Source organism: Ascaphus truei, chromosome 4 (genome assembly GCF_040206685.1).
Source record: "Ascaphus truei isolate aAscTru1 chromosome 4, aAscTru1.hap1, whole genome shotgun sequence".
Lineage (NCBI taxonomy): Eukaryota > Metazoa > Chordata > Amphibia > Anura > Ascaphidae > Ascaphus > Ascaphus truei.
In genome coordinates, this window is record NC_134486.1 from 50,483,625 (window position 1) to 50,507,993 (window position 24,369).

A 24,369-nucleotide genomic window follows, 5' to 3' on the forward strand; every position below is an offset into this window, starting at 1 on the left:
GCTGACGTCACGCGCGTCATGCAGCAGATTTGCATATATTAATTCAAAGACGGCCACATGACATATACTGGCCAATCAGACGCTTGTAGTCTCAATCAGCAGCCCCAATGACACTGCCCTCTTAACAGATACTTCCCTATCTCTCACGTGACGACGCCCGATGCATCATCACCCCATTTACATAGGGGTTGACCTTAGAGAGCCCACATGACCAGTGTAGTCCAATGAGATGTATAATCACAGTAACACAGGCTCCAGGATGCTGCCATGTTTGTTAAACACTCTCTGCTCATACAGCTGCTTGCAACCCATTTAATTTTGGCGCGATTTTTGTAATTATGATTCTCCCTATAAATGCTAGCTCTTTGCTCCCCTCACCACTCCCAGAAGAAGACAGTTTCCCGTCGAAACGCGTTGGAGTGGGAGTCTTGCTGAGGGGGGCCCCTACCTTTCCTATCTACAACATGGAGTATTGACCTAACTATTTGTGACAATCACCTGCTGAGTGGTAACGTATTTTTGCAATCTGTTACCTTCAATTCCTGTGTACCTCTATCATGTAATTATTGCATCAAATTATTTGGCATTATATCCTTTACATGTGGTCACAAGGTCTCAGTATAGGTAGATTGTCACGTAGGTGTGCTTAGATATAGCCACCTACACCCTGTATGTGTCTTGATTTTTATCTTTACTTGACTCTTGCCTCCATGTCCAATATGTTTAGGTAGCGCTGAGCCCCCCTCTCCTTTTAAAATTTCATCCCCTGTTTTAATCACCTGAATAAAATACCATTTTTGTTACACTTTCATTCATGTCCGTGTGCTATTTAAAGGTTGCTTTCCTCTTGTTGTTTGCATATATATATATATATATATATATATATATATATATATATATATATATATATATATATATATATATATTTTAGTGTGTTACTATATGCAGCTTTTGATTGACCTTTATTGAAAACTAATTACCTAAGCTGCTGATCGAATTGTTCTCCCGTGATTGATCAACACAGATTCTGCTTCCCAGGGTTTTGCCTTCGAGTTTCCAATTAATCCTCCAGTCAGTGTATCTCAGCAGCTACAATATATTCTTAATAGATAATGTTACATTAGTAATATGTTACAGTTTACAGCTCAAACTGCTGGGACTATTAGCAACAAATAATCACAAACAGGAAAGTGTAACAAAGATCTTGCACTGCTTGGGAAGTGTGCTAAAACCTGCTATAGAAATCAGAAGATGCTCAGTATATTAAAACTCATTAAAAGTTGAAGTTTAAAATAAAGAAGGTATTAACTATTATCTAATACTACAGAACTGATTTTATTAAAAAAACAAAAAAACTTGTAGGATATTGCTTGGCTTGCTCATTTAAAAGACATTTTGGCGCTTTTTTGTTCCATAGGGAACATTACAGGTCTCAGACTTTATGTATGTGTATGTGTGTGTGTGTGTGTGTATATATATATATATATATATATATGTATGTATGTATATATATATATATATATATATATATATATATATATATATATATGTATATATATGTATATATATATATATGTATGTGTGTGTGTAAAGTTCTGATTAAACTAGAAATATGTTATCTTGACGCAAAGCTTTCCATCAGATTTTATGTTGACTTTGTACCCTTGGTTATGGGTAACAAACTTGCAAGGTTATTTTCCCACCAAAGTGGCAGCATTTCACATTACAGTAGCTGAAAAAGAAAGGTGAAGGAGGGATTTTTCACTCTAATTATGAATGTAGTGTAAATCTTTCTAGAATTGAGTAGAGGTGCTACATGTGGGTCAAAATGCAATTAATTAGGGCAGGGGTGTGCAAACTTAGGAGATGCAAAAAATTTTTGGGAGGGCACAGTGGTTACAGAGGTCCCAAAGGATTTAAATTACATGCCGGGGGAAAGCGCGGGGACTCTGTAACTCTCTCTCTCTTACCTTCACTCAGATGGCTTCAGTGACGCGTCACCATGGCAACGTGGCGTCAAATGATGTCGCAGGGTCATGTGATGTTAGATGACCCTGCTGCGTCATTTGACACGCTAGAGAAGGTAAGGGGGGATGCGAGCACTGGGAGAGAGCAGACAGGAGAGTGCAGGACAAAAAGTTTGGGTATCCCTCAGTTAGGGAATGGTAGAGAGAGAACAGTGATCCTCTTTGTTGGTGCACACTCTAGAACAGGGGGGCGCAAACTTTTTTCCCTGCGCCCCCCTGCCGGCGGTCCCCTCTCTTCCGCGCCCCCCCTAACCACCAATGACCCGCCCTCCGGCGTCATGACATCACGTTGCCATAGCAACGTGACGTCACATGACCAATGACGCCGCGTTGCCATGGCGACGCAAGAAGGAAGCCGCCGGAGTCACGGGTAAGTATGGTTTAAAGAGGCCCTGCAGCTCCACTTAATTTAAGTGCCTTCGGGAAGTGCGCGGGGCCTCTGTAAACCCCGCGCCCCCCACCGGCAGTCTCGCGCCCCCCCTGGGGGTCGCGCCCCACAGTTTGCGCACCGCTGCTCTAGAAAGTAAGGAACGTGGCCATATAGACCAACAGCATCAAATTAGAAGAAAACCATATTGGTGGTCTATAGAGGCATGTAATCAGTATGTCTAGAGTTAGAGCCTAACCATTAGCAAAAATTGGTTAATACGGGCAAATGCCAAATTGTGAGACCAGATAATGAAATGGTAGCAGGCAGTTGGTATTATACCCATTGGGTAAAACTTCTAACGTGAACTAAAGCAGGGAAGCACACTCTCTCTTTTTTTTCCCCCCTGCCTGCTGTCCCCCTGCCCGCTGTCCCCCTGCCCGCTGTCCCCCTGTCCACGCGCCGCCCTCCTTACCTTGACTCAGACGTTCTGGTGTCATGACGCCGCGTTGCCATGGCGTCCTTAAACCTTTATCACCGACTGCCCCACACCTCTGGAATGCCCTTCCATCAATACCCGACTAGCACCCTCTCTATCCACCTTTAAGACCCACCTTAAAACACACTTGCTTAACGAAGCATATGAGTAGCTTCGTGGCTCACACTATACACCTGATACATAAAGCTTGGCTCCCTGCAGACGCACTTGCCAGAATGCCCTCCTACCGTATCTGTATGTTCATCCTACCAATTCGATTGTGAGCTCTTCGGAGCAGGGAATCCTTTACCTAAATGTTACTTTTATGTCTGAAGCACTTATTCCCATGATCTGTTTTTTGTATTTGTTATTTATATCAGGGGCGCGCAAACTTTTTCCCCTGCGCCCTCCTGCCGGCTGTACTCCTCTCCGCGCGCGCCTCCCCCCCTTACCTTGGTTCCAGGGGGCTGGGTGTCATGACGTCACATTGTCATAGCAAGCGTTGCCTTGGCGACGCGTCTCCAGAAGCCGCATGAACCAAGGTAAGTGAGGTTTACAGAGGCCTTCGCCCCTTCCCTGGCATTTAATTTGAGTGCTTTCGGGAAGCGCGCTGGGCCTCTGTAAACCCCGCACCCCTCGCAGATAATCTCGCGCCCCCTAGTTTGCGCACCCCTGATTTATATGATTGTCACGTGTATTACTACTGTCAAGCGTTTATGTACATTAATGGCACTATATAAATAAAGATATACATTTTTGCTCCAGAAAGAAAGCATTTTTATTTTGATAAATAGGGTTATGTAATTGATGCCACTTTGTGGGCTTTATGATTAAACCACGGGGACATGCAGAGGCTCCCTCTCGATTGACATACATTTCTCTTTAAATTAATTTACCTCTCTATTCACCCTTACTATTTAATTTCGGTTTGTGTCATGGGACAGGTTTAGGGACACAATCCCCTTTGGGGTTGTAGCATGATATTAGAATATACTCCCATTTCTTTTTTTCTTTCTTTCCTTCACCTCACTCAAACTCTCCTCCCCCTCAATCCTACCTCCATTTTACCTTTATTTTGCTTTCATATGTGCTGGTATAACTATACTAGAATAGTGATATAAACAGACTGTGGTTATGGAAATTAGACTAGAAAACACATCTTTCCATATTTTTCTTTTCTAGAATAGCTCAAGCTTTGTGTTTTTATTTGCTCCTAAAGATATATAGAAAGTTTCCCTTTGAAATGCACGTTTACCAATGTATTTCCATCACTTACCTATCGTTTATTTTGTGTTAAGGAATTACCGTAGAAACACAAAGCCATAGAAACATTGATGGTGACGGCAGATAAGAACCACCTGGCTCATCATATCTGCTGTAAAACCTCAGACCCTATTTTATCCTTGGCTTTCTTGCGTATTTAAGAAAGCTTTATGTATAGCCCAAGCACGTTTTCATTCCTGTACTGTATTAGCCCCTACCATCTCTGTGAGGGGCCTATTCCATTAATCTACAGTACCACTCTTTAAATAAGTACTTACTCAAATTTCCCCTTAGCCTGTCACCCTCCAGCTTCAGAGAATTATCTCTTCTTCTAGCATTCCTCTTGCTTTGGACTATGCTTCCCTCATGTACTTTGTTGAATCCCTTTATATATTTGAAATATCCCCCCTCTCCCTTCTACACTCTTAAGCTGTACGTATTGGTGTCCTGTAAATGTTCCTTATAAATGTATTACAAAAATGCAATCGTTCACTCCTTTATCATATATAGCAGCGGTGCGCAAACTGGGGGGTGCACCCCCCAGAGGGGCGAGAGATTTTGCTGGGGGGCGCAGGCGTTTGCAGAGTCGCGTGCAACACTCCACTTATCGGGATTCAGCCGGCTGTGTGACGCGTCACCATGGCAACGCGGCATAAAATTACGCCGCGGGCCATATGACGTGGCGTCCCACGCGTCAAATGACGTAGAGGGTCATGTGATGTGACGTCACATGACCCTGCAGCGTCATTTGACGCAGATACAAGGTGGGGAGGTGGGGTGCAAGAGCCGGGGAAGGGAAGACAGGGGGGCACAGCTTAAAAAGTTTGCGCTCCTCTGAATTATATAGTTTAGTGTGTAGTGTCAGCGGCACTTCAATCTCCTGGGATATCCCCCAAAATCCAATACAAGGAAGAGGAGGAGTGGGTACATCGGATTGTATCAGCATAGAAATGTATTTAGACATCGGGGGGGGGGGGAAGCAAAGTTTCAGCTGCAAGTTGCACCCTTTTTTAAGGTTATAGCTGCCATATCCTTGACAGAGGCTGCATGTTGTACCCGAAAAATCGTTTTTTGTTCTGATCACTAAATAAGTTTCTATGTCGATAAATTGTATGCTGTTGATCATGCACCATCCTAGTAGCTCTTTTTTGCGCAATCTTAAATTTATTTACATCCTTGTGGAGATATGGTCTCAAATGAACCCCTGGTTCAGGTGAGCTTAAGATAAAGTGCATGACTGAACTTCTTATACATTCCGGAACACGAGTATTAAACATCATACCAAAACTACTCCTTTGTTTGCCAATCACTGCTGCCATCTTTAGCTTATACTTTTTAGCACTGGCACTTGGACAGGTCGAAGTCTGAGTTTAACCGGTACCAAAGAAAACTAGTTTCAGTTTGACAATCATGGAAAGATAAAGTACATGTTTCATGTTTGCATTTTTATTTCAGTCTGTTGAATAGAACGTATGCAATAATCAAATATTTGTTTTTTTTTAATGTTGCTGAAGTGAGGATCTTTTATTGACAGGACAGTAAAGCATTATATTTTGTGCTTGCAAGCCAGAAGAGGCTATGTAATGTGATTAATTTGCATGGCTGTTTTGTCAGTCAAATGCCAAATTTACATTTTAAAAGTAAGTTTTTTTGTGAAAGAATCCTTTACTGTATCTACACCATGTTCTTTTTGAATCATTTATTTGAAGAACAATAGCCAAACTGAAAAAGGCTTTGATTATTGTGGTTTATTACCAGCAATATATGTCATTAGTAATGTATCATTAAAATTGAATAATGGTATGATTCTTACAGACAAAGCTTGGAATTTTCAGCCATACAATAATCCTTATATACATTTTTATAAGTAGTGTTGCTACCTACACATGCTCTTATGTTTCAGCCTTTTGTAGTTAAAATAACTGATTTTCTTTTCTGTTTATGTACGTAAGAACCATTTATATTTTTGCAGAAACACAGCTAAGCCATATTTGTAAAATATACATACTACATATCTGTTTTCGGATTCGATTTCTTTTGCTTTTTTTGTGGTTTTCTTAAGGATGCTAAGGAATCTGTTGGACCCCATACTTTCTTTTATTTAATAGTATATTCTAGCCGGCAATCTTTTATCATCAACCCTTTCTTAAATGATCTCGTTCATTTCATTGATATCAGTATCTCTTCAATGTGTCCAAGTTGAAGAGTGGTTCTTTTATTAAGACATTCTGGACAAAGATTATTCTGAAGTTCTATTGATTTCTCTGTTATCCCTATAGAGATCCTTTAGACATCAAAGTTGATTCCATAAACTTTGGTCGCTGGTGGGTCCGTGCACTCTGGCAAAAGGACCACGTGATTGCTCCTTAAAGCAACAGCGACGTCACTTAATCCGGAGACGAGCACAAAAAGGACATGAGGTAGCCACTACCTCGGGATCCTTGGAGTGCTGGACCCTATGACCACACTATGTTCTGTTTCAACAGCAGTTGACGAACTCTACAGAGTCCGCCTCCAAATCTTAAACCCGTTTTGTATCCTGTAGATTATTAAATTAGTTGTGGGGATCTTAAACCAATAGTGTCAACAATATCATATTCCAGAATCCATCATTAATTCCTAGTACATTTTCTGTTCCTTGAACATATAAAGTCACAACCCAAAAAAGCCATTTTGGAGTTACTGGAGCTGGCAAGGCTCAAGCTACAAAAATATTTGTAATCTAATCCCCAGACCAAAGCATACAGGGTCATTTTCGTCACATGTAGATTATAGTTCTATACTGTACATGGTTTAATCTTTCCCAATGATTACAGCAAATGCAAATACCACTCATGAGCGCACTTACATGTCTCAGGCAGGTCCACAAACCTGCATTTACCCCATTATCTCCTAGCATAGAATGCTGCCACTGCAACAAGGGATTCTGGGCAATGAAATGCAAATGAGCACAGTGTCACTTGTTTCTTCTTATCTATTTTAACATGGATTCCTATAAACTTATGCCTGTCGTGTTACACAGCTTTTCAGCACATCCTGGGTTAAAGAAGTTCATAGCCAGGACATCTACTCAGACATCTGTTTCAAACTTTTTGGGTCAGTGCGAGTATGGTTTACTGGTTATGCAACGTGAAGCTGGTACTGATTACAACCACGTACAAAGAATATTACGATGAGTAAAAAAGTGTCAAAAACCCTCCACCAATTATTATAGAAATGATACTGCAAGTGATAATACATCACTCGCATAACTCATTTTGTTTACCACCTATATAACATCTAAGGCCGAGTTGTCCGTGGCGGATACCCATAGTGGGGACGACGGCGTCTGCGTGACGTCAGCCATTGCGATCAGTGGAGGCCAGAAGATTTTGATATTTCCAGCGATCGAGGGGTGACGTCACGGGCACGTGAGCGGTTCAGCCAATGAGGGCAAACTGTTCATGGCCACGCCCCCTGGTCACGATCTCTGGTCTCCTGCACCAGAGTCCAGGAATCGCTGTAGGACGGCGACGGCTAACATCATGCGGTCGCGTCGCCGTTGCCATAGACCCCACTATAAACTCTGCCTAAGAGTATTGCTGTGTGTAAATAAGTGTTTCAGCAGTATAGAAGAACTGCAAAAAGTGACTAACACAATGGTTAACAAAAAAAATGTGCCATTCTGACTTTGGCAGGACATTCAAAATGTTATAAAATATTATATTCATTATCAGCGATTATTTAGTGAAGTTGGTATTAACTAGGCAAGATATATCCACATTTCCAATGGATAAAAAGCGACAATTGCCATGAGGTCCTGGATTCAGTGTCTACTGCAGGGCTTCTAGTGTTGGAGCAAATTCCTTGCTGTGTATCACTGTCGACCCTTCCTGGTTTCATGCATCCAAGGATAAGGCATACAAACACCCGGGTCCTAGCTGTGCAGCCGACCGGATGTGATTTAGAGCACAATTGTGTGAAACGCGTAGCAGTCACATCACACACCCTCTACATCACGATTGGTCGACTACACAGCAAGGACCCGGGGTTTGTATCCTTTATCCTGAGACGCATCGACATCCTGATACACAACACGGAATTTGCTCCAACGCGAGAAGCCCTGCAGCGGACACTTACCTGAATCCAGGACCTCATGGTGATCGCACTTTTTATCCATTTTTGTTACCCCAATTGCAAGTGTGGATATATCTTGTTTTTTTTACTCTAATATATCTTTGAATACTGATCTCCGGTGAGCTCTGTGTTTTCTTTCTTTTGCCTTGGAGGTCTGCAGTGCGGGACGCCCATTTGAGCTTTGGAGTGCTCCAGCACAGCAGATGCAAAGAGATCACCAATTTAACTCTTAGAGGCACGAGCGTGGCTATCTTTTGTTATTCCTAGTATTAACTAGGCTCTTACTGCACTGTCGATCAACTATCTCTGAAGTTCTAATCCTTAAAGGACCAATTCAAGGTTTTTTTTTCCCCACATGTATTTTTAGATTTTTACCAAGGATGAATGAACCCCATTTAATTTCAGCTCTGGGGTCCCCCTATATCCGGAGATACCTTCATAGGGGGTGCTGGTGGCCATTCCCGCTGAGCTACCTGGGTTTTAAAGTTTAATGCTTCCGCATCACGTGGCCATTATGAAGTTGAACATGATGACATCACGGCTTTCTATTGGCCTGCAGAGAGCGGGAGCTTTGAAATGCTGCCATAATGTCATTGCAATAAAATCCAAGAGATGATGGCTTATGCGTTGAGGGATGGCTAATTGAGAACTTCCAGTTGACACACCACGGCCCTTTGGTCTGATTTGGAAGTTTGCATTTGAGCTAATGATGAATTTTGAATTGTGATATGAAAAAAGACGCAAGTGAAGGAAATGCAGCATTATTCAATTGTCAATAGAAAGGAAGGGCATCAAAAAACAGACTGCTATATTTGATATGGAACATATTGTAAATTAGATCACAACTTTGCTTTTATTTCCATGGTTTGGAAGAAGTATATTTAATAATTACTAACAAGAAGCAACAACACATGGTAATGGTGTATATTTAGGTGGAATAAAAACACAAGATAAATATAATGGAGTGTAGGCTTTGACATGTGACCATTACGTTTTATTCCGATTCTGGCTATGTGTAACTGTTGAAGACCGCAATAATGGAATGTGATATCCAACTTGAAATAAATTCCAAACTACCAAATACCCATTGTCACGGAAAATCGTTAACATTAGCTTGTGTTCACAAACAGTTTAATTCCTTTTATTTCAAAATGCAGCTATCTTTGTTTTAATGTGTAAAAAATACCTATCACATCATCAACATTCTTTACCTTAGTCTGGCAACATTTGCTGCTGCTTTCTTGGCTTTCCTTCTGTAATCCTTTTGGCTACAGTTCATTTGTGATTCCTGAGTCAGGGTTGCCCGTAAGTCCCACTGTTTTCTTGCAACTACCTCATCCTCTGTACTATTGTAAATGAATATTTCACATGGAACACTATTGCGTCTAATCTAATTTATGTTCTAGTCTGATATAATTTTTTGTGCTTCAACTGTGCCTTCTTTTTTTTTTTTTTTTAAATGGATGGAAAAAAAATATTTGTGAAACTACTTGTCTCAAAATATTGGCATTGGATTTACTATTTGTCTGTGCCAAATATAACACCATCGCATACTACTGGATTGAATTTCTAGCTGCAGAAAATCATGACAGTAAAGATTTAACACTAGATGGGGTGCAGAGATGATTACACAGTATCGGTTCTAATTTACCCTTTTCTTGCTACACACCTGTTTTTAATAATTTGATAAGGATTAAAAATGTGATTTATACTTTCATGAGTATTTCTTTAAAAAAATGGTATACTGAAACATAGTTCTTTTCCACTTTCTGCTTATCCAGACTAGAAGGACAAAGGCAGCCATCTTAGATTCACATTGGATGGAAAAAGCTCACCTTAAAGAAACTTAATGTAATTGGAATCTGGGGAATGGTCGGCTTTAAAGAGGCAATACCTCCTAGGACCTTATTATAAAAAAATTTTTTATAAACTTTCCTGAATCAGGTCAGGCAAAAGTTGTAAAACTACAAATACCGTTCGATGTCTGACTAGGACTCCTGTGGTCACTAATAGATTGCTGCAACCTCTCCCGATTGTAACAGCTTTTCTATTGGCCCCTGGAGATGGCCCTGATCCTGATGGCTATTTTGTTTCCACCAAATGTATATATATATCCATCTCAGCCCCGTTATAGCGCGATCCGTTACAACGCAAATCCGCTTATAACGCGGTCTCAGCATGGCTCCCGAGATTTGAACCCCCCCCCCCCACATTCAGAGACTTTAACACCCCAAGTCATACATCGCACACTACACGGGAGGGATGGGCTCTAGTCACATTCCAAGATGCACTGTTTTTGAGTAAACCCCTTGCCTGTTTTATTCAATGTAACATTGCCGGAAGAAGAGATTAGTGTAATTCGAAAGCTCTCACAAATAAAAGCATTTAGTTAGCCACAGAACGGCATCGTCTATGGAAATATTACTGTATGCTCATTTGCATGTCTTAGACAGGTCTGCAACCCTGCTTTTCACAATTATCAGGGAAGTGACATGCAAATGAGCACACACTTCCACCTTTTGCTTCAAAACCATGTAACATGGTCCCCTGTAAGCTTATGCTTGCTGCATTTCACAGCTTTGAGCACAGCCTGGGTTTAGATGCATAGCCAGTAAACCCACCCACAGACAGCCGTTTCGACCTTAATGGGTCTCATCAGTGTGGGGTTGGTTATAATGGCTTTGCAAAATGAAGCTTAGGATAGGTTTCACCACACTTAGTTAAGTTATGGTGGGTAAAAAAAATTACAAAAAAAACTCAACAGTAAAGCATTTGTTTTGCCGCTACGTCATGTCGCTATCGACGGCACTATAAGCGCAGCCTAAGGATTCGGCCCCACTGCCTGTGCGCCTGCGAGCCTAGCGGCGCGTGCAGCTGAATTCCCCGGTCTGCAGAGAGCTGCTGGGGGAAGAGTGACGGGGCCGTGACGTCACCCGGCAGGTTTGCCCTCATTGGCTGAACTGCCGGGGGGCGTGGCCTAGCACTCCATCGCGACTCCTGATCTCAATTTTCTTGAGCAGGAGTTTCTGTCGGCTCAGCGCGGTGGCCCCCCCCTCGCAGCGGGCCTGGCCCTATTGCTTCCCTTGCTGCAGTGGAAGCACTGTGTGATAATGATGAAAGGCAGGGTTGCAGGTCTATCTAAGCCAAGCAAATGAGAACACAGTAGTATTTCCATTTTCTATCTATCTCTCCATGACTGCTTCTTAATAATAATCATAACAAAAAATATATATATACTGTATATATATAAATATCTATCTACTATAAGTTTAACTATATATTGGTTAAGAAAACTAAAAACCATTTACAATGTTTTTTCACAAAAAAAATTTGTGCACTGTATTTTACCTATAAATTCATATGTCCCACTGTAGAACGTAATCTTTTTGTTGTATTTAGTGTCCCACATCCACAGTCGCCATCTACTGCATATTCTCTCACCTGCTATCTCTATACGTTTCCCAACATACCACATAGATTGTAAGCTCTCCGGGACAGGAATTTCCGTTCCCACTGTCTGATTTTGTTTGTAGCACGTATTATATTATAGTTCCCTATATTGTATTGTCTCTTTTGTAAAGCACGGAGTATATACTGTGGGTGCTCTATAAATAAAAATGTACATACACAAGCTTCCCAATGTACAGAAATGTAATTTCTTTGGATTTTTAATTCACATTTTGGTACGTAAAATGTAAAAAACCCACCAGGGTTTGAAAGTGATTTGATTGAGGTAACAAATATTTGGTATTTTCTCTCCTTTTGTGTCCCGCACACATTTGGTGAGGTTTCATTCCCCACAAGCAAGTGACTTATTGCATTAGTGTAATGGTAATGGACCACTATATCATGCAAGCATTGGCGGATTTGTAGTTGGGCCCGATTGGCCCAGACCTAAGGTGGCAAATTCCCCCCCACCCCCTCCCATATAGAGAGGCTCTGCTTTCTTCCCCACTGATTGCTGATGGAGAGCGTGGGGCCTCTGTACAGTTCTTATTTTCTCCTTCGTGGCGCCCTCCAGTGTTGCCACAGCATATACCGTTGTGTTGCCACGGCAACGTGACACCGCTATGTCATCTCATAGTGCCATCATGTTACCATGATAATATGATGCAGTGTGACATTGCAGTGTCATTTGATGCCGCACCGCTGAAGGAGGCGGTGGCGACCTGGGCAGCACCAAGGTAAGTGCCTATGGGCGGTGGATTTGTAAATCTGCCACTGCATGCAAGGCTTGTTTCTTTTAAATGTGGTGCAGTACATAGTAGAATACTTTTGATGGGGACAGTCGTCTTTTGCCTTAGTTAATCTTTTCCCGTCTCTTCTTTCTGTTTATCCGATGATGCAATGCTTTTCAATACTGCATAGAGCACAATCCAAAGAGAGGACAATATATTTTCCTTCTCTCAGCTTCTTTCCCAGCTCTAATCCGGCTTCTTTGTGTAGGTTACCATAGAGCGGGTGCCAAGAAATTAAAAAAGGAAGGAAGTAGTTAAATAGTAATAATCCTCTCTCCAAGCAATATTTCTTATTAAAGGATTCAAAGGCTTTTATACTCTCATTTTTACTATCTCTTTATGGCCCCAATCCAATATGCTATGAAGACCTTCTTGTGCTGGTGAAGAGACCAGCCCCATTCATTTGAATGGACCTAAACGCTTCTCGTGTACTGTATATTGAATATGGGCCTACCCTACTGTATCCCTCTTACCATAACTCTTAGAACATAACCTCCCAGGGGACCGAGATTTCTTTATTCTGTCTGCTTTACTATTTGCAGTGCATCATTTACCTGTGCTGTAACTACGCTGTACTTTTGTTTTATGAATGTGTTCAACATTGAATAGAAAATTGCACTATACAATAAGGAAAATATGTTCCATTGGCACCTTTTGATGCAACCTTTCATCTAGTCCTCCCTATGTTAAAAAAAAATGTCCAACAGTCCTCCAAGCTGTTTGAAGGCTGCACATGCTGTCCTTGGCTAGGGCTAACAGTACATTACATTATCAGGTAAAAAAATAATGAGTACATTGTGTGCTGTGGGTATAGATTTCCTATGTGAAGTATAGTTATCAATATTTTAATCCCATAATATGTCATTCCTAGCTTCAGATTTCAAATGTTTGGCATATTTTAAAATGTGAATTAAGAAAATGACTTGTAGTTCACCAACCTGCTTGACTTCAGGAAATAATTTGTCCAAGTTCTTTCGCTGAGCCCTGGAATTCAATATTCTAATGGAGTGAATGAAATAGCTATTAGATACTTGCTGTGGGCCAAGTTCATAAAAGGTTTCTACCATAAGAATAAAATGCTAGAATGCCTTTTCCAGAACAGCTTACAATAGCATCAATAAACAATATGTTTTTGTTGAATTAAAATGATTAGACCTGCATGCTAGTAGAGGAACAATGTTGCTGAAACAATGTCTAGTGCTCCGATAAGCACTATCCCACTTTAATGAATAATCCCTTTAGTGCAGGTAATTCTTCATCGATAGTGATTAATGTTACGGAAGACACCTGCACGCTAATTGTTTTGTATAAACAAATGATTGGTACTACATTAAATATGTAAACTTAGCATTCTTATACGCTATCATTTTTAGACTTTTATTTCTGGGAGATACATTTTTTTGTTTTTTTTAATTTAACTTTTTCGTACTCAAAAGTTTTCTTGAGAAATCAATGAGGAGAAACCTTAATGCCTAGTTCCTGTTGCACAATATACAAAAGCTAGAAAAGGAATTAGAAGTGCAATAAATCTCCAGAACATAATGTATTGAATATAAAGTTGTTTCTTCAGTAAATATGTGACTAATGCTCCTATGAATTACAGTATATTTGCAGTTAGCTACATTATTTTAAACGAAACCATTGTTGACACAGCTGGCTAACTCTATTTTCTATTCTTTCTGGGCATAGTCTTATGTAAAACTGATTTTATAGATGTTGAGTTATTTATATTACTATTGCAACTGAAATAGAGCGGGGCCTTCAAGAGGGTAGTTGACCTATATTTTGATATAGTGTTCCATGGTTTATTTGTTCTGGATGTGGGAGCAGCGATTTGTTGATTGTTGTCTTTGGCAGTTTAGAGCCTTCTTTGTGTGGCCCTAGGGAGATTATTTTTCCTCACTGTATTACGTAGTATAAAATCCAATAATTACACCATTTTGCTGTAGGCCAGTTTTTTTTTCTTTTTAAAAGTAGATTAAAATGCAACTCATTAGCAGGCATATGGTGAGACATTTAGATCTCTCTTGCTAAGTATTCATAGTTGGTTTTGATTCCCTTTTATTTCCAATGCAATCTCTTGAACAATTTGTGTTGCTGTGAGCAGCATTTATGGCAGTGGCCTCTGCCACACACACTTGTTGGTTGGTTATCTTGCCGGTATTTTCATTCAATCGAATGGTTGATGTAACATTTTTGTAAATATTCTTTAGAATATCAATGTACGCTTCAACATTTTTGTCTTCGTGCATTTAAAACGGTTGAGGTGTAGACGGAATCAAATGCTTTTTTGTAATCTATATATCTTAAAATAAGTGGCAGATCCTATTCATTAATCACTTCTTGTACAACTTGGATGTGATCCAATTCACTGTGTTTATTCAGTGTGTTGTATTCACTGCTTAGTCTAAAGAACAAGCTGGAGTTTGCAGAGTCCAGGGTTTGTTGCAGCTGATAAGGGAGGATCATCTTAAAAATCAAGTGGAGATACTGTATAGTACACGTTATTGCACTTGCTGGTGCACAATAGTATATTTCTACTGACATTATGTTATTGTGTAATTTGTGCGATGTTTCAATGAGGCGGCTGTAATTTTGTGCATTACCGCACAGTAACATGAAATGACGTCTGCTACGTCTGTAAGTGATTGAAAGTAGACTGATTGGTCTGTAGTTCTTGAGGTCATCCTCGAGGTTGTTGTTGTCTTTTTAATCAGTTTTCTTTTTAAGACGTAATTTGCATGGTACTGATCAGTGTGTCAAAATGGTTAAGGACATGCGTTTTTTGTTAAGGGATCTAGTCCATTTTATTGTTGATTCCATTCTGTCCGTGTATTCCTCTTTCTGTAACCATACTAGACCACTGACGTAACCACTATTGTTGCACCGTTTTTCTGGGCACCAATCTTTGCTTAGAAATGTCCTATAATGATCTGGAGGTGGCAATCTTCTTTTTTTGTTAAGTTGTTTGATCATATGAGAAATCTTGGGTTTCAATGACTGTGTAATATGATGCTATCGCATACATTTGGGTAATGTAAAGCTTGCATCTTTGTCAATTGAATTATGATTCTAGCTGCTCTTTCTGATTTAACTTTCATACTAATGGAGCATTCTCAACTGATTATTGATTCTCTTGAGCTCAATGTGACCTTCATCTTTTCTTCACTAATGCAAAGAATATCTCCTTTGAAAAATATATAAATATATGGGATAATTTCCCTGAAGAAGTCAGAGAAAGTCTGAGGAAACGTGTAGGGATGGTATTATTGGACATGATTTAGTGCTCATTTGACTTTTATTAGCAGCCAAAAGGTTTAAGCAGGCCAAACTTTGCTCCGGTACACTGGGACTCTTTCATTAGAGGGAACCTACGCCACAGGACTGTGGTTGACAGAGGAATCTGAAACCAGTTACACCACTGATGAGGAATGACGACATCCATTCCCAGCGGAAGAGCAGAGACGCGGCGGCACCTCGAGGCTACTCCTGTATATGTGTATAAACTTATACAATGCTGTTTTATATTGTACTCTCGTACTCTTGTGAGTTTTGAATTGTCTTCACACATGTTTTATTACATTTTTTATACGTTATCACACGAAGATCGGGCGCTTTTTTCTTCTCTTTTTATATATATATATATATTTATTTATATTTATTTATTTATATATCTATTTTTATATATATATATATTTATATATCTATCTATATATATTTATATATATATATCTATCTATCAACGAAAAGAAAAAGAAAAGCGTCCCAACTCAGCACGCAAGTATACTCAGAACAAATATCAAAGAAAATTATGATTTATTAAACAGCACAAATAACAGCAGAGTCCCCCGGTCTGAAGTGAGCTGCAGGGGGAAAGACGGGGGTGACAGGGACCTCCTATATAGAGTTCATAAAGACAAGCAAACTGATGAGGAACAAATGCAATTCTTAGTACCAAGGCCATATCAGAAAGAGCTATTCTGCCTAGCTCATACCCCTCTTCCAAAAGGACCAGGGGAGCGCAGCTTGCAGCCATGAAAAATAAATGGACATCACATAGTATAGCAATGTCATACAAAGGGACTATTTATCTCGTGAAGGGCTCACAAATGGCTACTCACATTGAAGCAGATAAAAAGGAGCAGTCATCCAACATAAGGGCTGGATGTTCCCAATGGAATATGCAGCAACAATCAGCAGACAATCTCCAAAAGAAGAGAAACAGACCATATAGTGTAGACGGCAAATATATTGGTAATCGTAAAAGTACAAATGGAGGCTTACACTTAGGATGAAAAAAGATTGCGTGATCAGTAGCGGGTGGCAGGTGCACAGTGGGTCGCGATCTCCCTGTGTACCGCGCTGTTCTCCGCTCCTCCGGGACACTTCCGCATCCACGCAGGGGGCTCGCGTCACTTCCAGTGAGACTGAAACCTCCGGACTCGATGGTAGGGATGCGTTCTCGTGTTCTCCTAGGATACTGTCTGGCTGGACACTCTACGCGTTTCGCCATTGGGTACACACGGCTTCGTCAGGAGTGATAATTGGCTGCATACTGAGGGTTTACATTACAAATATAAAGTGTATAAACTTGATCACTAAAATTAAACATGTTATCTTTATATAATTTCCAAAAAGGAAGATGATCTATTCAGCGCATATTTAAAACGTATTAAAACATATTAACATATATAAAGCATGTGTAGGCTATTTTAGTGATGTTCAAGTTTATACACTTTATATTTGTAATGTAGTAGAGTTATATTAGAGAGTTCGATCTGCATACTCTGTCCATGCTAATGACGATTTTAATAGATAGCCAATCATATTAAACTAGGGGCAGGGCTAGTGGATATTTAAACCCTCAGTATGCAGCCAATTATAACTCCTGACGAAGCCGTGTGTACCTAACGGCGAAACGCGTAGAGTAGCCAGACAGTATCCTAGGAGAACACTGAGAACGCATCCCTACCATCGAGTCCGGAGGTTTCAGTCGCACCAGAAGTGACGCGAGCCCCCTGCGTGGATGCGGAAGTGTTCCGGGGGAGCGGAGAACAGCGCGGTACATAGGGAGATCGCGACCCACTGTGCACCTGCCACCCGCTACTGATCACGCAATCTTTTTTCATCCTAAGTGTTAGCCTCCATTTGTACTTTTACTATATATGAATATATTTGCCGTCTACACTATATGGTCTGTTTCTCTTCTTTTGGAGATTGTCTGCTGATTGTTGCTGCATATTCCATTGGGAACATCCACCTCTTAAGTTGGATGACTGCTCCTTTTTATCTGCTTCAATGTGAGTAGCTATTTGTGAGCCCTTCACGAGATAAATATTCACTTTGTATGACATTGCTTTACTATGTGATGTACATTTATTTTTCATGGCTGCAAACTGTGCTCCCCTGATCCTTTTGGAAGAAATGAACATGCAAGACTTGTGAAACAGTCTTATACCAAGGGTTGAGTATATCTGTTAAGCCTTTTATTCACTTTTTGATTTTGAGCACTATAGTTCACCACTGTATGTGTTGTCACATTATTGCTTTATTTGGGCACTTATATACATATATATATATATATTTTACACATATTTTATGCACATTTATTATTTTGGGATTGTTAGAGCGCTATCGAGCACTTTTTCTGTTATAGCTCATACCCCTCTCTGTTAAGGTAATCTAGGAAAGGAAAAGACTCAGGCACATCTCCTAGCTCGTTTCTATTGGCCTGGAATTCATAAAGGAGTAGAGTGTTTCTGTGCTTTATGTCCCGAGTGCCAGTTAGTTGCCCCAAGGGCTACCTGCTAACATTTTAACAGACGAGGGAACTCATTTTATGCCCAGACTCATGAAGGAGGTATGTGACCTGTTAAAAGTGAAGTCTGTACGAATCTTGGTGTATCATACCCAAACAGAGGGGATAGTCGTGTGCCTTAATAAAATGCTTAAGAGTATGTTGAGGAAATGTATATCTTCTGATACTTGGCACTGGGATAAACTTCTTCCCCCATTACTCTTTGCGGTCCGGGAGGTTTCCGTTGTCCACCGGTTTTTCGCCGTTCAAGTTACTTTATGGAAGACGACCGAGGGGCATTCTGGATTTGGTGAGAGAAATGTGGGAAGATCAAAACCCAAAGACAGACAATGTTCTAAAGTATGTGTTGAACCTTAGAGAAAGGCTAAACACTCTAGGAGGGTAAGCACAAGATATCCAGCTTGAGTCACAAAAGGCACAGGAAACACAATATAACAGAGGGGCACTCATAACGGAATTCCAGCTAGGGAATAGACTTCTTCTTCTACCGACAGCAGAGTCGAAACAGTCAGCAAATTGGCAAGGCCCCATTGAAATAATTTTAAAGGGAGGACCGGTAGATTACGAAGTGTTTCAGTCAGGGAAAAGAAAAACAGATTTACCACGTGAATCTTTTGAAGCCTTGGAAGTTCAAGAAAATCTGTATATTTCAAAAGGAAAGGTGGTCTGACTCGGGAAGAATCTCTCCTTAGACCAGAAAGGATAAGTCCAAAGTATGGTTAGATAATTTGTTGACATGTTCTTTTCATTACCAAGGAAAACACATTTAATTGCACACCGTGTCGAAACTGAAACAGAGACCTTCTCGTATTACGAAAACGTCCCGGGAAGTTGAAAAAGTAGAACTAGAAAACATAGTCAAACTAAGTGTCATGATAATATCCCGAGATATTAAGTATCTTAATCAATCTGGTGCTTCAGAGGTTAATGTGTTTACCGTTTGTCTTAAAAATACAAGATATGGTGTTTGACAGGTCAAGACCCTTCCTGTTTCTGTGTTGATCTACAAAGAGGGCTTAATTGGGGAGGTGCCGCACTGAGGGCCTACTAACAAATGTGAAATGTGTGTAGTTTAGAAGGCTGTGGATGATTGCCCGATCCCGGGCTGTCAGCCTCAAAGAAAACTGTAGCAGTCTTGAATTATCACTTGCGGATCCCAGAGAGAGGTGACAAACAGGTCGCCACATTGTTGGAGGACTTTATTCAGTGTAAGAAATGATGGGCCTGACAGCAATTCATAAGAGTAACAAATGGATATCTGTCAGCATGGCGATTAGACAAATCACATTATACCACACACTGCATGGGTCAGAGATGCCAAAGACAGAACTGTTTCTCCTGCGAAAATAGACATTAGGATGTGAAATGTTAGGTGCAGGTGTGCATGTAGAGAGCACAGATGCAATCGTGATGAATATAAACTGCTGCCACCTTTGGGAGGTTAAAAGTGTTGCGGATTTTAGTACTAAAAACCTATTTATAGTACATTTTGGCAATAGATTTTTTTTTCCAGTAATAAACAAATAACACGTGGCAGTGAAAAGTGAGAGGAAGTAGAACAGTACAGTAGAACATAGTAACAAATGATTTCTACAATTATACAGCATAAGACAACTGTGTGTGTCCTCCCAAACACATCTTACTACCTCAAAGTGGCAGCAGGTGGTGGCAAAGGGTGCTCAACAAGAGGTATAGCTCCACTTGTGCTGGCAGGTTCAACCATGATATGAAAGCTAAAGATTAAAGAAGGAAAGGTACTTGCCAACATGCAGTTGAGGCTAGCAGAACAAGTATAGTAAGGCCTCAATCTCCACATATTGAAGATACGGAATGTGATGGCCCTCATTATCTGGAGAATGGATTGTCCCTATGATTGCATTAGCTGTCATTCAAACCTCAAATTGGCTACCTAGAAAAGCTTGACTCTCGTAAAGCAGCACTGCAAGAACTGGAAGAATATATATATATGCTGCACTGTGTGCTCATTTGCATGTCATTTCCCAGAATCCCTTGCTGCAGTGGAAGTGCTGTGTGATAATGGTGAAAGGCGGGGTTGCAGACCTGCCTAAGACATGCAGATGAGCATACAGTTGTATTTACATTTGCTTTGCTGTGGAGGGTTTTTGTCACTTTTTTTACTCACCATAGCTTAACTCAGTGTATATATATATATATATATATATATATATATATATATATATATATATATATATATATATATATATATATATATACACACACACACCTACCTACCTCCTGGGTGATTAGCAGTATGGAGGTATCTTATGTAAGCTTAATCAACACATGACATCAGAGCTGCAGGTTTCGTGTGTTAACTTAATATGGTGATTGGTTAATTGACTTTCAGTGTTTGATGTATATATATACAGTATGTGGTGAACTGTGTCATCCTCCCTTTGTATCCCCCTGAGGAAGGTCCCATTCTGTAGCACCGAAACGTTGGGTTTCTGGATGTACTTTTGAAATCACTAATATACTTTGATTTTCAACATTGAGTGCTGTCTCTTGTTTACCAATCCTTGGAACGGTAACGTATATATATCTATATATATCTATATATATAGATATATATATACCAGTATCTTCATAGGGGATTTCCCCTGTCTGATACATATTTTATCACAGGAGGATGTCAGGGTTTGTTTTAATATTTTTTGTATTTTATGTTTATGTCGCCAGCCTGGAGACGACCGTGCAGCGGGGGCCGTAGCCTTAGCAAGTTTAAGATTCTATGCTGCTGTGTTCCTGTTAGTTTATTTTGTGGTGATTGTTGTGTTCCTCCAGAGTTTAGTATATTTACAAAGTCACTAAATCTTTGTTTGCTACTTCTCCCTCAAAGGTGTTCCAAGGCTTTGACTACTTATTATAGACTAAAGCTGTTAAATTCCGGGCATTATTGAAATCCCAGCTCTCTGATTGGTTAAAATTCTGGGCATTATCCAATCAGTAATGGCCCAGAATTTTTGGCACCCTGACAAGTTTTTCAGCCAATCGGCTTTCAGTTCTCATTCACAAAGAATGAGATCAGCACTCAGACAGGGAAGGTGATTGGGCAGGAGGCACCGACTCCTCCCCCACCGTGCCTGCAGAAAGATCCGCACTGGAGAGTGAGGGGAAAGGTTTGTGTGTCGGTTGTGTGTTTTGTGGGTGTAAAGTTGGCCAGCAGAGTGTTTTATTGTTGTCTGTCTTCTTTTGGTATCTGTTTTGCTGGTGAAGAGGGGACAGCAGAGTCTGTTTTGTAGGTGTGTGTTTTGTGTGTGTAAAGGGGGCGGGGCTGCAGTGTGTGTTTTGTGGGTGGAGGAGGGGTGCTGAGTGTTTTGTGTGTGTGTGTCTGCAGTGTGTGGGTTTACAGGAGCTGTAGTGGGTGTAGAGGGGGTGGCTGCTGGTGTGGGTTTTGTGGATGTAGATGGGGCAGCAGTCTGTTTTGTTGATGTGTGTGTGTCTGCAGTGTATTTTGTGGGTGTAGAAGGGGGCTGCAGTGTGTGTGTTGTGTGTGTGTGTGTGTAGGTTGGAGGAGGGCTGCAGTGTGTTTTGTCAGTGTAGAGGAGGGGGGGGGGGGACTGCAGACTGTGTCTGTGTGTGTATAGAGGGGGCTGTGTATGTACAATTTTCTTTTAATAAACTTGCAGTAAAAGCATAAGAATGTAGACAATCATGCTGATAAAAATCAATATGACTACAAAAGTGTCTATCTTTTTTTTTTAATGAAAAAAAAAAAAGCCTACATTTAGCCTATAATAGAAATAATCCCCTCAGGACAGGGCATTACTGGCCAATAATGCCCTGGCTGGGTAAAAGTCCCTCGGCTTCGCCTTGGGCCTTCAAGTCTTCCAGGCAGGGCTTTATTGGCCAGTAATGCCCTTTTCTTCAGGGATTATTACTTAAATATAACCCTGACATGTTGGCAAGTTGGTCTGTACCTTTAAGACATGTTTGAATTCAGGAAGCACTGTTTGCTGACGTTAACCATGTGACACAACTCTGTCAGGTTTTTTTAGCAGCCACGCCTCTAGTAAGTAGTTTCAATTATTCAAATCTAACCTTTGCTCATAGCAGGCTTTGCTTTCCCAAAGAAACGTCTGGCATCGCTGTGTATTTTTTTATAGAAAGATGTGTTTCAGGAAACGTGGATACTGATTTTGAAGTGAATGCACAGAGAAGCCACAAAGGAGCTAAAAAAACACTCAAAGAAGCTATATGTTTTTACAGTAGTATTTTTATTGCAATATCAATGGATTCTGTAAGCAAAATCTGCAGTAAGTAGCTGTCTATTATTACTTGGGTTTTCATGGGTTGCATTTACTTCCCTTCTGTGCTAGTATTTTTTTTAATTGTTTGTAAAATATAAAAGATTTTACCTGTACATAGACATTGTATTAAGAATGCTATTGTATGTCTAATGACTAACAAAAAAGCAGAACTGCATGATTGAGGTACAAATAAATAACTTTTCTATTAGATTCTTTGAAGATTATTTATGCATTAAGGCTTTAGATTCCAGCCAATTTTAAGATGAACAAAAAATGCAATCTGATTGCACAAAAATACTATGGATACATATCTTAACATTTATTTTCCAGGCACCATAGTCACCATAAATAATATACATATATTTTGAACATTCTCCATTCAGTAAATTAAACCTTTTTTTTTTTTTGTACCCATCGTGTTGATGGCATATGGATAAACCCTGTAAAGTTATATTTTTATTTATCCGTTGTGTTTTTTTTTTGTTTTTTTTAAATCTGCATTTACAAAAAATATTTATTGATGTGTTAATTTGGCGATTGAAGAAAAGCAGATGAGTGAAGCATTATTTTGGTTCTACCTTGTTTCACTTAATGTCCTGAGTTGGCTAGTCTACAAGCACAACACATGGCCTTATTAATATTGTGTGGTAAAAAAATAAATAAATAAAAAAAAGACCCCGGTGACAGCAAAAACCATGAAATAAAAAAACCTCTTGAATATTGCAAAAGAACAAATAATTGATATTATTATTTGTATTTTCTAACCTAAACAAGCACCAGTGGGAAATAGCTGCAATGTTTTGGGATCACGGTGCTACTTCATCAAGCAGGTTTTTTTAACATGTGAACACGTGGCTCTCATAAGGAGCTATTAATGTTCGATTATGTGGCTAGTGTCTGAAAACTGTTCTATTCACTGAAGGAGAGACATTCCCAAACCATATCTCCAAGGAGATTTCCAGCTTTAAATTGTCCTAGCTATGATTTTTCAGGTGCAAATTGTTTGTTAATGTTTTTTTTGCAAACTGACCTACTTTTTGGGTTGAGGGTTGGTTGGCCAAATAAACATTGTTTGCTGATTTGTAATTGCCATTCTTCTGTGTTTTTGGTGCTGAACGCCAATACCGCCAACATGAAACTTGGAAAAGCTGTAGGAAAAAGTCAGAAGTACAGTAAATTGATTTGCAAACAGTTCAGTTCTGATTAGATTATTAATTCGCATGTAGCGTTGGGGAAATGTTGCAGTTTATATGTATTTTAAGATGAATTCAACATTTGTAATGACCTTTGTAGTGTCTTAGCGAATTGTTAACATGATATTCACAGTATGTAAATCTTGCATGCAACACTTCCCTGCACAACACTTGGCAGATGCAACACATTCTGAAAGAAAGATGCCTGTTTTCAATTTTTTTTAAAAGGCTTGAAGAGGAAATATATATGAAAAAACTGTTACCAATGTTGTACATAACCGTTGACTGTAGATCTGGGGTGGGTAACTCCAGTCCTCAATGGCCACCGACGGGTCAGGTTTTCAGGATATTCCTGCTTCAGCACAGTTGTCTCTCAAAGGCTGAGCCACTGATAGAGCCACCTGTGCTGAAGCAGGAAAATCTGACCTGTTGGTGGCCTTTGAGAACTGGAGTTGCCCACCCCTGCTGTAGACCTTTTACTGGATGACTTGTCACCTAGTCATTTTTTTGGCAAGGGTCATTAGATGAGAATCCTTCTGTTGTGTTAATTTAATGTGTGTTGGATAACATGTCAACTAAGAAAAAATTTCCGGCAAGA

The 24,369-nt window shown here is 40.1% G+C and overlaps 1 protein-coding gene across 5 annotated transcripts in view; it reads left to right on the forward strand.

Annotated features, from left to right (window-relative positions):
• Positions 1–24,369, forward strand: part of EML4 (EMAP like 4) — a 189,560-nt gene that overhangs the window by 55,455 nt on the left and 109,736 nt on the right. Inside the window, exon 1 of one of the 5 annotated variants that reach the window (XM_075595748.1) lies at positions 22,364–22,584. The exons of the other annotated variants lie outside the window; for them this stretch is intronic. Within the exon in view, the coding sequence (XP_075451863.1) occupies positions 22,560–22,584 (25 nt within the window). The 5' untranslated portion in view covers positions 22,364–22,559. Of the gene's footprint in view, positions 1–22,363; positions 22,585–24,369 lie in introns of those variants that run through there. 5 annotated transcript variants of the gene reach the window in all.